Source organism: Hemitrygon akajei, chromosome 30 (assembly GCF_048418815.1).
Source record: "Hemitrygon akajei chromosome 30, sHemAka1.3, whole genome shotgun sequence".
Taxonomy (NCBI): domain Eukaryota; kingdom Metazoa; phylum Chordata; class Chondrichthyes; order Myliobatiformes; family Dasyatidae; genus Hemitrygon; species Hemitrygon akajei.
The window spans coordinates 5,947,226-5,961,960 of record NC_133153.1 but is presented as its reverse complement, the minus strand read 5'-3'; the positions used below and the strand labels follow the sequence as shown (position 1 = coordinate 5,961,960).

General features: G+C 42.3%; 1 protein-coding gene across 4 annotated transcripts in view; it reads right to left on the bottom strand.

Annotated features, from left to right (window-relative positions):
• Nucleotides 1-14,735, bottom strand: part of cgnl1 (cingulin-like 1) — a 214,784-nt gene that overhangs the window by 141,794 nt on the left and 58,255 nt on the right. For all 4 annotated transcript variants that reach the window (XM_073032901.1, XM_073032900.1, XM_073032898.1 and 1 more), the window contains exon 4: nucleotides 3,505-3,613. In XM_073032901.1, the coding sequence (XP_072889002.1) occupies nucleotides 3,505-3,613 (109 nt within the window). The remainder of the gene's footprint in view (nucleotides 1-3,504; nucleotides 3,614-14,735) is intronic.

Here is a 14,735-nt window from a genome sequence, read left to right as displayed (position 1 = left end):
GAACATTTAGAACCAAAAGCATTGTCGATTGCAGAATGTTTTGGGTTTCATAAGCAGAATCAAAAGGAAGGGGAGACCATTTCAGCTATGTGGCTGAATTGAAGAGATGGTCTAAGTATTGTCAGTTCAGTGAAGGCTTTAATGATGCACTGAGAGATCATTTAGTTTGTGGAATCTTACAAGAAAACATTTTTTAAAAATCACTCCTAACTGAAACACAACTTAGATTTAAAAGAACAGTAGAAATAGCTGTATCAATGGACACAGCAGTCAGAGGCACAACTGAGTTGCCGTCAGGAACGGAAGTGAGTGTGAACAGAATTGCAATGTCTAAACAGTAACCTGCCTGGCTAAACAGATTGTATTACCATGTGGCAGGGACTCAGACAAATACAGGATTAAAGGTGACGCTTGCAGATAAAGCAACGAAGTAGGACACACACAAAGAGCATGTCAGGCAGACAAAATTAAATGGACTACGCAGGGAAGAAAAAAAGCTAAAAAGATAGTGACACGGGACTGGGTAGCCTTGAGACTTACAAAGTGAAAACTAATAATAAACAAGCAATATGGCTAACACCAGAAGCGAAGGGCAAATTAATTAAACTGGAATGGGACACAGCATTTCATCCAGATCTTGTGTCCAGAATGTTAAATATCGAATATTAATTGCCCAGTCATAGAATCTTAAGTTCGGCATTGCCAAACCACCATCCTTTTTTGATTTCTGTAAATACTTATTTAACCTAGGATTTTTATTCTGCCATATATATGAAGAAATTTTAGAATCAATAATATCAAAAAAGGTTTTAGAAATGAAAATTGATACCGCCTGAAATAGATACAGAAATTTAGGTTAAATAATCATCTTAATAGCATTAATTCTACCAATCAATGATAAGGGCAATGGGGACCATTTAGTAAGCAGCTGTTAAACATAATCAATTAAGGGTAAAACATTAACTTTAAATAGATCCTTATGCTTCTTAGTAATTTTAACACCCAAATAAGTAATCAGTAACCAGTCTGAATGGTGATTGTCTATTGATTGGAACTTGCATATTTAATGGGAAAAGCTCACTCTTAGTAAGATTCAATTTATAACCAGAAAAACTACTAAACTAAGCGAGTAGTGATATTATTGCAGGGATGGATTTCTCTGGGTTGGAGATGTAAAGTAACAGGTCACCTTGTGCATCCCATTCCCAACCAGCAAGCCAAATAGGGCTTTCATGTGATAAAAACAGAGGGTGCCAGCATTGTGAGGCTGTGATTGCCTGAGGCAACTACAACTTAGAGATCCATCCACCATTTGCATGCCACATCCCCTGCAATAGAGTCAACTGAAAGCAAATTAAGAAAAGCACTGGGTGATGCCACAGCAGTGTTCAAGGACAGCATTGAAAAACTCAAGCACATCATGAGTAGAATAATATGAAAGATAAATGCCACGCCTAAATTTTACAAAGCCCATCTGGTTCCTTATACCATCCGTGGTAAAGTGGTCAGTGAGCTAGATCGCATGGAGGCTGGATGAAAGTCACCATCAACCCAGTGCTGAAAGTAGACCAATAGACCAATCCTTCTGCCCAGGACAAAGGATATTTTTGAAAATCCTTCTGGAGGAAAATATTTCAGCAAAATGAACTTAGCTGAGGCCTACTTGCAGATGAAGATGGCAGAAAAGTCCAAAGTGTTTCTCACCATCAACACTCACAAAGGGCTTTATGCTCTAATAAGCTTATTTTTCTAAATTACTCCAAGAAACTGCTGCTCTCCCATCATCCTTGCTAGGGACCCCTTTTAACCAACCTTGGCCAGTTCCTCTTTCATACTTCTGTATTTATCTTTACCCAACTGTTATGCTGACAATGTTCGATTTTAGTTTTCTCCTCCCAGACTACAGGATTGATGCTAAATCAAATCTGGTTTATTGTACAACATCCAATTCAGAATTGCCTTCTGCTTAGCAGGCTTCACAACAAGCTGCTCTAAGAAGCCATCTTGTTGGCACTCTACAAATTCCTCTCCTGGGATCACGCGTTAACCGGATTTTTCAGTCTGCATCCATATTGAAATCTCCCATGACTATCATAACATTGTCCTTTTGACATGCCTTTTCCATCTCCTCTTCTCATTTGTACCCCACATCCTGGCAATCATTTGGAGACCTGCATATAACTCCCATCAGGGTCTCTTTACCTTTGCCGTTTCTTCGCGCCACCCACAAGGATTGTACATCTTTTGATCCGACGTTACTTCTTCATAAGGGTGTGATTTCATTTTTAAACATCAGAGATACACCACCCTCTCTGCAGCACCTGCCTGTCTTTTCAATATAGTGTGTATTTGTGGATGTTCAGCTGCCAGTTGTGTCCTCGATGAGAGATGGGGTATTGCATACAATTTTTGTCTCCTTAAGTCAGAGAGAAGTATATTTGACATCGAGAGAGTACAGTAATGGTTACTGGCAGAATTCAGGGAGAACAGTTTGCTGAATGACGAGACATGGAGTAGACAAGGCCTGTGTCTACGGAACTGAGGGCGAGAGGAGATCTCAATGAAATGTACTACAAAATGCAGAGAGGATGCCTCCATTAGTGACAAGGTTCAGAACAAAGGTCACAGCATTAAACCAAAAGGATAGACCATTCAGGAGTGAAGGAAAAACTTCATGCAGAAGATCTCAGACAATCTCACCTGGTCCAGGAACACCACTGGGATTGTGAAACGAGCCCAGCAGAGATTGCACTTTCTGAGCAAGCTTAAACAAGCATCACTCCCCACTAACATCTTAACTACATTCTACAGAGGCGTGGTTGAGAGTGTGCTGACCTTTTGCATCACAACCTGGTACTCCAGCTGCAGTGCTGCTGACAAAAAAGCCTTGCAGAGGGTGGTTAGGGAAGCAGAGAAGGTTATTGGGGTCTCCCTACCTTCTGTCCAAGACCTCTTTCAGAGTCGATGCCTCCAGAAGACACGGTACATCATTAAAGACCCCTCACACCCTCTCCATGAACTGTTTGTTCTTCTGCCATCAGGCAAACGTTACAGGAGCATCAAAACTAAAACCACAGGCAGTCAGACTGCTAAATAGCTGCTCTCCCTGACTCTGCCTTGGACACTTTTAACTTGCACTTACAACTTGATTTTAACTGACATGTGACCGTTGTGTTTTACTATTTATTGTTATGTTTATTATTTAGTGTTGCGTTTGTTATGTTATGATTGCACTGCTTCTGGGAAACGCTGTCTCATTCTGCCCTGCAGAGCTGATGTACGGTTAGAATGACAATAAAGTTTTTGAATCTTGAATCTTGAATGGTGGATTTTGGAATTCTCTGTCCCAAAGAAGCTCATTGTTGGCAAGGATCAATTGACTCCGGGATATTAAATGAATCAAAGCTCATGGCAACAGCAAAAAGATGGCAATCGAGCAACTGATAAAAGGATTAAATGGCCAGCAGATGCTCCTACTTCACAACATTTATGTTCTTTACTCACCTTTTTTCCCCTTTGATCTTTCACAGCGGCAACACCCTTCGATTTTAAGGTCTGGATTTTCTCAAATACCAAATTAACTTTCTTTTTTGTGGCATCATCATCCTGGCTCCTGAAGTAAAGACAAAGCAGGTTTAATAGTTAACATCACAAGGTCTTAATCACTTTGAACAACAGCCCAAATAATCAGCCCAGTGTCTCAGATAGCAATTCACCAGGTCAGACATACTTAGGAGGCAATGAGGTAGAAATTATTCAAATGTCTGGTGATTGTTACATTATTCAGTCAGACTTCAATACCTTGTATGATGCCTGTCCTCTTATTCTGTAAACACAGTCTGAACTACAAGCTAAAAACAAGCTGCGGGGGGAACTCAGTGGCCAGGCGGCATGCGTGGAAGCAGAGGGGTGACTGATGAATCGTGACCGAAAACCTCGACTACCCCTCTACATCTATAGATGCTTCTCAGCTCACTGAGTTCCTCTAACAGCTTGTTCCTGTTCCAGATTCCAGCATCTGCAGTCTCCTGTGTCTCCGTCTAAATCGCAAAGCTTGTTTAGTGAAGCAATCACGCAACTCTACCAAAATATTGTTCCTGTGGTATTAAAATTAATTGGAGTTGAAAAATTAAATTGTCCAAGAGATTAAAGTTGTTTTTTTTTAATCAAAATGATGTCTCTAGAGGATATTATAAGTATGGGCAGATAATGGTGAGATTACAATTAAAAACCAATGCTGCTTTCAGGAAATCAGATACTGCATTATTGCTCCATTGTGTCAATGATTTATACCAAATGCATTGCTTGTAATATTGACCAAGCATATTTATTAATTAATGTTTCATATCATGTTTTGCACTGATAGAAAATTTGCAGAGCACAGCTTTCCTTAAATAAGTGCACTTAAAGACATGGAATGAGATGTACTCTGATTAAACCCGAGCTGTGGGATTAGAAAAAACAGGAGTTGAGAAGCAACATAGAGGTTATTGGCACTCAGCATCATTCCCAGCAAAAACCAGCACCAACAAATACATGGTTAATGCAGAACTTTGAACTTGATAATTTCTCAACAAGCTCTGCTACAAATTTCTCTACCTGGGTATGTGCTTAGAGACTTGTTATTTAGATACACAAATGCTACAGGTCTGTAATATTTGCCCATTGTTCTTGCCAAAATAAAAATTACAGCTTACCCAAACCAGTAGGTGTCATTTTAATTGATAACGAGTCTTATTTACCAGCAACTTCCTTGGCACTGAAAAGTGGATTCGCGTTCCTTCAATTAACTATAGAACGTAGAACAGTACAGCACAAGAACACGCTCTTCAGCCCACAATGTGTGTGTCCACTTCGCCTAATTCCATATGGCTACAAATGGTCAATATCCCTCAGGTTTAATATCACTGGCATGTGTCAGGAATTTTGTTGTTTTGCAGCAGCAGTACATTGCAATACATAGTAATAAAAACCATAAATTACAATAAGTATATATATAAAAAATAAATTAAACAAGAAGTGGAAAAAGATAGTGAAAAAAAATCAGAAATCCGATAGCAGAGAGGAAGAAGCTGTATCTTCAGGCTCCTGTACTTGCACCTTGATAGTAACAATGAGAAGAGGGCATGTCCTGGGAGATGGGCATCCTTAATGATGGATGCTGCCTTTTTGAGACATCACATTTTGAAGGTGTCCCAGGTGCTGTGGAGCTGGCTGAGTTTATAACTTGCTGCAGCTTTTTCCGATCCTACGCAGTCACCTCTCCGTACCAGGCAGTGGTGGTCTCTACAGCACATCTGTAGAAATTTGCGAGTGTCAGTGGTGACACACCAATTCTCCTCAAACTCCTAATGAAATATAGCCACGGTTGTGCCTTCTTTGATGGGCCCAGGATAAACCCTCAGAGACACTGACACCCAGGAATTTAAAACTGCTCGTCCTTTCCACTTCTGATCCCTCGATGAGGATTGGTGTGTGTTCCCTCGTCTTACCCTTCCTGATGTCTACAATCAATTCCTTGGTCTAACTGAGTACAAGATAGTTGCTGTGACACCACTCAACCACTCCTGTATGCCTTCTCCTCAATATCCAAAATTCTGCCAACAATCATGTTCTTGGCAAAATTAGAGATGGCGTTTGAGCTGTGCTGGCCTCACAGTCGTGGATTTAGGGAAAGCAGAGCATGGGCTAAACACACATCCTTGACGTGTGTCAGTGTCAGTTGTCAACGAGCAGGAAATGTCATTTCTGATCTGCACAGACTGTGGTCTCCTGGTGAGAGAGTCAAGGATCCAGTTGCAGACGGAGGTACAGAGACCCAAGTTTTGGAGCTTGTCACTGAGAACTGAAGTTCTGATTTGTGTTGAATACTGAGCTGTAATCAACAAAACAGCAGCCTGACATGAGGATCAGGCGATCCAAGGCTGAGTGGAGAGCCAGTGAGATTGCATCCACCGTACTGTGGCGATAGGCAAATGCAGCAGGTCCAGGTCCTTGCCAAGGCAGGAGTTCATTCTGGCCATGAACAACTTCTTGAAGCACTTCATCACTGTAGATGCGAGTGCTACGGGATGAAAGACATTAGGGTAGCTGACCCTGCTCTCCTTCACTGGTATGATAGCCCCCCCTTTTGAAACAGGTGGGAACCTCCAACTCCAACTGCAGCAGTGAGAGACCGAAGATTAATGCTGATGATCTTTCTCAAACATATTCTTACATTATATGCAGGACCTGCAGGATAGTAACTTCTAAATTGCTACTGGTGCCACAAGCTAGTGAGGATAGCAATAGGATGATTTGTAAGATTTGTGCGTGGCTGAGGAACTGGTGCAGGGGGCAGGGCGTCAGGTTCTTGGATCATTGGGATCTCTTCTGGGGGAGGTTTGATCTGTACAAAAGGGACAGCTTGCACCTGAATGAGAGAGGGACCAATATTCTCCTGGGCAGTTTTGTTAGTGCTGTTGGGGAGGGTTAAATCTAATTTGGCAGTAGGGTAGGAACCAGAATGAAATGATTCAGGATAGGATGAATGGTAAAAAAAAGCAAGGATAGCGTGCAGTCAGACTGTCGGAAGGGCAGGCAGATGATAGGACAAAATTGCAGACAGCAGGGTGAGTATCAGTGCATTAGGGGTGCAAAATCTAAAAGGGTAGCAAATACAGCACTCAATGCACAGAGAATAAGAAATGAGGTGGATGATCTTGTTGAACTATTAGATTGTCAGGTATGATATTGTGGTCATCACTGAATCATGGCTGAAGGGTGGTTGTAGTTGGGAGCTGAATATCCTGTATTGGAGGGAGAGGAAGGTAGGTAGAGGGGTTGGTGTGGCTCTGCTGGTACAGAATGGCATCAAATCAGTGGAAAGGAATGATATAGGATTGGAAGATATTGAATCCTTGTGGATTCTTGAATCCTTGTGAAAACTGCAAGGCTAAAAGGATCCTGATGACAGGTATATACAGGCCTTCCAACAGTAGCTGGGATGTAGACCACAGATCACAACAGGAAATAGAAAAGGCATGTCATAAAGGGCAATGTTCTGATAGTCATGGGAGATTTTAACATGCAGGTTGATTGGGAAAATCAGGTTGATAATAGACCTCAAGAGAGTGAGTTTGTTGAATGCCTAAGAGTTAGCTTTTTAGAGCAGTTTGTCATTGATCCTACTAGGGGATCAGCTACACTGGATTAGGTGCTATATACTTGTATACACTGGAATTTAGAAGGATGAGAGGGGATCTGATTGAAACATATAAGATTATTAAGGGATTGGACACGCTGGAGGCAGGAAGCATGTTCCCGCTGATGGGTGAGTCCAGAACTAGAGGCCACAGTTTAAGAATAAGGGGTAGGCCATTTAGAACAGAGATGCGGAAAAACTTTTTCACCCAGAGAGTGGTGGATATGTGGAATGCTCTGCCCCAGAAGGCAGTGGAGGCCAAGTCTCTGGATGCTTTCAAGTGAGAGTTAGATAGAGCTCTTATAGATAGCGGGGTCAAGGGATATGGGGAGAGGGCAGGAACGGGGTACTGATTGTGTATGATCAGCCATGATCACAGTGAATGGCGGTGCTGGCTAGAAGGGCCGAATGGCATACTGCTGCACCTACTGTCTATTGTCTATGTAATAAATCAGAGGTGATTAGGGAGCTTAAGATAAAAGAGCCCATAGGAGGCAGTGGTCACAATATGATTGAGTTCAACTTGAAATTTGACAGGAAGAAAGTAAAGTCTGATGTAGCAGTATTTCAGTGGAGTAAAGGAAATGACAGTGGTATGAGAGAGGAGTTGGCCAAAGTAAATTGGAAAGAGCTGCTGACAGGGATGACAGCAGAGCAGTAACGGCTTGAGTTTCTGGAAAAAATGAGGAAGGTGCAGGAGAGATATATTCCAAAAATGAACACTCAGACGGTAAAATAGTACAACCATGGCTGAGAAGGGAAGTCAAAGCTAATGTCAGAACAAAAGAGAGGGCATACAACTAAAGAAAAATTAGCCGGAAGACAGAGGATTGGGAAGCTTTTAAAAATCTACAGAGAACAACTAGAAGAATCATTAGGAAGGAAAAGATGAAATTTGAAAGCAAGCTAGCAATGTCAAAGTGGTTAATAAAAGCTTTTTCAAGTATGTAAAAAATAAAACAGAGATATAGGACCCTGGTCAGACCCCACTTGGAGTACTGTGCTCAGTTCTAGTCACCTCACTACAGGAAGGATGTGGAAACCACAGAAAGGGTGCAGAGGAGATTTACAAGGATGTTGCCTGGATTGGGGAGCACGCCTTATGAGAATAAGTTGAGTGAACTCGGCCTTTTCTCCTTGGAGCGACAGAGGATGAGAGGTGACCTGATAGAGGTGTATAAGATGATGAGAGGCATTGATTGTGTGGATAGTCAGAGGCTTTTCCCCAGAGCTGAAATGGCTAGCATGAGAGGGCACAGTTTTAAGGTGGTTGGAAGTAGGTACAGAGGAGATGTCAGGGGTAAGTTTTTTATGCAGAGAATGGTGAGTACATGGAATGGGCTGCCGGCAATAGTGGTGAAGGCAGACACGATAGGGTCTTTTAAGAGACTCCTGGTCAGGTACATGGAGCTCAGAAAAGTAGTGGGCTATGGATAACCCTAGGTAATTTCTAAGGACAGGTTCAGCACAGCTTTGTGGGTCAAAGAGCCTGTATTGTGCTGTAGGTTTTCTATGTTTCTAGATGAGATTGGATATAGGGCCACTAGAAAATGAAGCTGGAGAAATAATAATGGAGGACAAGGAGATGGCAGATGAACTAAATGAGTATTTTGCATCAACCTTCACTGTGGAAGACAATAGCAATATGCCTAATGTTGAAAGGAGTGAGGGAAAAGAAGTGAGTGCAGTTACTATTACAAGGGAGAAGGTGCTCAAAAAGCTGAAAGACGTAAGGGTACACAAGATGGCGGCGCGATGCAGCGCGCAGCGGCCACTCCAGGAATGAATATCTGTTATCTGTAAGTAGGGGCCATGTACAATCCTGATTTGATGGAGACGGACGTGTGAAGCACGGAGGAACATCTGGTGAAACTTTTGAAATGCGTTTTTCACTGCCGCTGTTACTGTGCGATCGAAAAAATCTCCGGGAGGAAGGCCCCGAATCCTTGGCTTTGCCTGTTGCTTGGCAGCTGGGGCTGGGGTCGAAGCGCTCGGCAGAGATGGTGCTCGGTGTCGGAGGGCTGGTCGGAGGCTCGAAGTTTTCAGATGGACTCAGAGTTGGCTGTGGTCGGAGCTCCTAAACTGCTGTATCGGCAAGCTGCGGCGCTGGAGGTTCATGGCAGGAAGAGTTTTTCTTCCTTCTACCGTCTGCGTGAGATGATGGGCTGTCGGGACTTTGAGACTTTCTTTTAAACCATGCCATGGGCTGCTCTTTATCAGATTATGGTATTGCTCTGCACTGTTGAAACTATGTGTTATAATTATGTGGTCTTTGTCAGTTAGTCTTTTATCAATTATGTTATTGTCTGCACTGTTGAAACTATATGTTAACTATAACTATATGTAACTATATTGTTTTGTGTAGGTCTTGTAGCTTTAGTTTTGTCTGATGGGTTTGTAGTTCCTTTCCAGGGAATGTGCTAAGACGGTAGCGCGATATCGATACGCAGCAGCCTCTCCGGACTCTGGATTGGGGATTACCAAATGTTATGTTTTTTCTCGAGTGGTCTGTTTTGTGCCTTTTTGTAATATCATTCCAGAGAACGTTGTCACATTTTTTAACTGCAGTGTATATGTGGTTTATAAATGACAATAAACTGAATCTGAATAAGTCACTCGGACCAGATGAACTGCACCCTAGGGTTCTGAAAGATATAGCATTAGAGACAGTGGAGGCATTAGCAATGATCTTTCAAAAATCATTGGACTCTGGCATGGTGCCAGAGGTCTTGTAAATATCACTCCACTCTTTGAGAAAGGAGGAAGGCAACAGAAAGGAAATTACAGACCAGTTAGCCTGAACTCAGTGGTTGGGAAGATATTGGAGTCAATTGTTAAGGATGAGGTTATGGAGTTCTTGGTGATACAGGACAAGATAGGTCAAAGTCAGCAAGGTTTCCTTAAGGGAAAATCTTGCCTGACAAACCTGTTGTAATTCTTTAAGAAGATTACAAGTAGGATAGATAAAGGGGATGCAGTGGATGTTGTATATTTGTACTTTCAAAGGGCCTTTGACAATGTGCCACACATGAAGCTGCTTACCAAGTTAAGAGCCCATGGTATTACAGGAAAGTTACTAATGTGGTTAGAGCATTGGCTGATTGGTAGGAGACAGCGAGTGGGAATAAAAGGATCCTTATCTGGTTGGCTGCCAGTGACTAGTGACGTTCTGTAGGGGTCGGTGTTGGGACCACTTCTTTTTTTGGTGTATATCAATGATTTCAATGCTGGAATAGATGGCTTTGTTACCAAGTTTGCAGATGATACGGAAATTGGTGGAAGGGCAAGTACTGTTGAGTAAACAGATCAGCTATAGAAGGACTTAGATGAGGAGAATGGGCAAGAAAGTGGCAAATGAAATACAATGTTGGAAAATTTCTACTCACTTTGGTAGTAGAAATAAATGTACAGACTATTTTTCTAAACAGGGAGAAAATCTAAAAATCTGAGAATCAAAGTGACTTGGGAGTCCTTGTGCAGAACACCCTAAAGGCTAACTTGGAGGTTGAGTTGGTGCTGAGGAAGGCAAATGCCATGTTAGCGTTCATTTCAAGAGATCTTGAACACAAGAGCAAAGATGTGATACTGAGGCTTTATAAGGCACTGGTGAGGCCTCACCTTGAGTAATATGAACAGTTTTGGGCTCCTCATCTGAGAAAAGATGTGCTGGCATTAGAGAGTGTTCAGAGGAGGTTCACAAGGCTGATTCCAGGAATGAAAGGGTTATCATATGAGGAATGTTTGATGGCTCTGGGTCTGTACTCGCTGAAATTTAGAAGGATGGGATGGGAGGGGGGATCTCATTGAAACCCGTCAAATGTTGAAAGGCCTGGACAAAGTAGATGTGTAAAAGATGTTTCCCATGGTGGGGGGAGACTAGGATAAGAGGACACAGCCTCAGGATAGAGGGACATCCATTTGAAACAGAGATGCAGAGAAATTTCTTTAGCCAGAGGATGGTAAATTTGTGGAATTTGTTACCACATGCAGCTGTGGAGGCCAGGTCGTTGGGTGTATTTAAGGCAAAGATTGATAGGTTCGTGATTAGACATGGCATCAAAGGTGAGGGGTGAAGACCGGGGAATAGGGCTGAGGAGAAAAAAGGATTAGGCATGACTGAATGTGGTAGACCAGACTCGATTTTCCTATGTCTTATGGTCTGTATTTGGCTCATCCATCCCTCTTGCTCAAACCCTTCTTTCTTTCCCTCAATTTATTTCACATTGCAAATTTAATTCCTTGAATTAAATTCCAACTACAGCTTAATGTTTAACCTTCTGTGCACCTGAATGTGGACTGTTTGGTCCGACCAGATGCTTGTGCTGGGCGCAGTGCTGATTTGGACTTCAGATCAGTATAAAATGCTGCACAAAGGTTCATGGCCTGTCTGTGAGCACCTGTAGATAGCAAGTGCTGCTCACTCACTGCCCCTGCACACTGGACATTAATACTGAGCCAAGATATTTAATTATTAACAGTATTCACAGAGTGCAATGAGCAAACTGTGTATTCACGCTGGTGCATCTCTCAAAGGAGAATATACTCCTCTTCCCACACTGCTTTCTTACACAAAGACCATGCAATAAGTGTCTTTATATTCTATTGTTCTATTTTGCAGAAAACCTTTATATCAGCCTTCAGTTTTCACAGTTGCTTTCAATAAACTAGCTTGGCTATTTATGCAGTGCCTCCAGCGATTGGTGCCTGCATTCCTGACATTTCAAACCTGTTGTTCTCCTCCCTCTGGCTGATTTTGTTTAGCCTTATTACATTAGCTCTTCTTAAGAATTGCCAGCTTTAGCAAACAGTCCACACCCAAATCAGGCAACATCCCTTCCCTTCTCTTTACACGTACAAGGAGGTCAATTGTTAAAATTTATTTTGATTTCAAACCTCCGGCAACTGAAGTTTACCCATTTAGTTTTTGCAAGTGACCATACCAAACAGAGCTAAATAAAATCTCACTCAAGGCTTTAAGTTACTGAGGTGCAAGTTAAATATTTATACAGGTTTTCGCACTGGCACACGAGCCACCTGTAGTGGAAAGTCTGCTTGCCCATCACGGTGGGTGCAGATTTTGGCCCTAACACACCATGTCTGGAGGTCTCCGGTTCATGGTTTTACTGACTGGAGGTTACTATGCACAGGGAGTGTAGAAGGGCAAGGGGGAGATTTGGGGCAAGAGCTGACCAGCAGGTGAAGAAGGGTGATGTGCAGATGGAGTTAGGTAAGGGAGGAAAGTGCAGAGATAGTGAGTGGCATTGGGGGGTGATAGGTGGAGGTGACAAAGAATCATTAGAAAGGGAAGGTGGAACATGGAACTAAGTAAGGGAGGAGGGAAAGAGGCAGAGTGATGTGTGGTAGAGGAACTGGGAGGGGCAGGAGGGAAAATGTAACAAAATGGATTCAAGAAAATAGCACTGAACAGCTTACAGTGAATCAAGTTTATGAGACTATTTTAATCAGTGTCACTTTCATACTGCAGTTTCCACTTAAACAGAACTTTCTAATTCCATACTGAATGTATTAAAATTATCAAATGAAACATACAGAACATAGAAAACAAAACTATAAATTTGATCTATTTGCTATTAAAGTGTTCTGTTCATTTTTACTTCCTTATATCAACCATGTGCAAGCATGGCATCATGGTCAGCACACATATGATGGGCCAAAGGGTCTGTTCCCATGTTCCTTTACAATAGTCTTTTTAAATTAAATGCAAAAACGGAACAGATTTAGCTACAAACTAATTGAATAATTCCCAACAAAAATGGTCCTCCATTAAGCACTCCTGTTTAAATCAAACCGTGGCACTTACAAGTGCTTCCGCATTATTGAAATACAGTGGGTTCGGGTTAATTGGCCCAGCAGTTAATCAGGGCAGCCACTTATTTGGGGCAACCCTTAAAGAACAAGAAGTAATGGAGAAAACAGCTGGGATTCCCTCTGTTTATTTGGGACACTGCTGCTGAATTGGGACAGGAGAGTGTTGCCGAACAGTTTCTAACTAGAGTCATTGTGTGCACTTGTCCGGCTGTTAGGGACACTACACCATGCACATATTTTTTAAGATAGCATCAGTTGCATGTGTTTGTATTTTTTAAAAAGTGATTTTGTCACCGATAGTTGGTGAGGAATAAGCTGTAAAACAATTCAGAACTGTTTTGCTCAATGTAGCTTCAAGCATTCACACCTGGAAATATCAAAATAGCCAAAGCTATTTCACTATTTCAGCAAATTAGGAACTACGACAATTTGAAGATATTAACAATCATCTTGAATGATGCAATGAAAATGAAGACTTGGAGGAAAAAACTGTCAAAAGCATTGTATGAAGGCAGTCCATTACCTGTACTAGGTGTTTGCATTGATTTTGTTCATTTACAGTCAAAGAACATGGCAGTGTACACTGGATGAATTCCTCCGTCGATAACTATTAGGAACTAATACAGTTTTATAGTATATTGATAGTGTTCTAATTTGTTCTGTATTTTACTTAAATACATAACGTGCTACTCTGTTAAAATTAGTCTTTTTCTATACAGCTTTTAGCCATTTCTATGGAACTTCAGCTAATTGGGGCAGCCACTTAACTGGCCAAAAGACACTGGTCCCATTATGTCCCAATTAACCAGAATTCACTGCAATTGGTATTTGAACCCAGGAAACTCACAGACAAAATACAATCAATCTCACATCAACAAAAACTGGATTTGCAATGGTGACGAGGAATTACTAGTGTTGAATATTTCTTTGCAACACACGCAAAATTCTGGAAGAACACAATAGACCAGGCAGCACATATGGAAAAGAGTGCAGTCGATGTTCCAGGCTGAGACCCTTCATCAGGACTGGAGAAAAAAGATGAAAAGTCAGAATGATGTGGGGGGAGGGAAGGGGGAAGTACAAGGTAGTAGGTGATAGGGTGAAGTAAAGGGCTGAGAGGTCAACTGGCTGAAGAAGGGGAAATCTGATAGGAGATGACAAAAGACCATGGAAGAAAGGGAAGGGGGAGGAGCACCAGAGGGAGGTAATGGGCAGGTAAGAGAGGGAAATGGGAATGGTGAAGTGGGGGGGGGGGGAATGGTGAAGTGGGGGGGAGAATGGTGAAGTGGGGGGGAGAATGGTGAAGTGGGGGGAGAATGGGCCATTACTGGTAGCTTGAGAAATCTATGTTCATGCCATCAGGTTGGAGGTTACCCAGGTGAAATACAAGATGTTGCTCCTCCAACCTGAGTGTGGCCTCATTGCGGCAGTAGAGGAGGCCATGGACTGACACATTGGACTGGGAATGGGAAGTAGATTTGAAGTTGGCAGCCACCGGGAGATCCTGCTTTTTCTGGTGGATGAAGCGGTCCCAATCTACATCAGGTCTCACCAATATACAGGAGGCCACACCAGGAGCACCAGACACAGTATACAACCCCAACAGACTCACAGCTGAAGTGGCAGCTCACCTGGAAGCCCTGAATGGTAGGGAGGGAGGAGGTGTAGGGGCTGGTGTAGCACCTGTCCCACTTGCAAGGATAAGCACCAGGATGAAGATCAG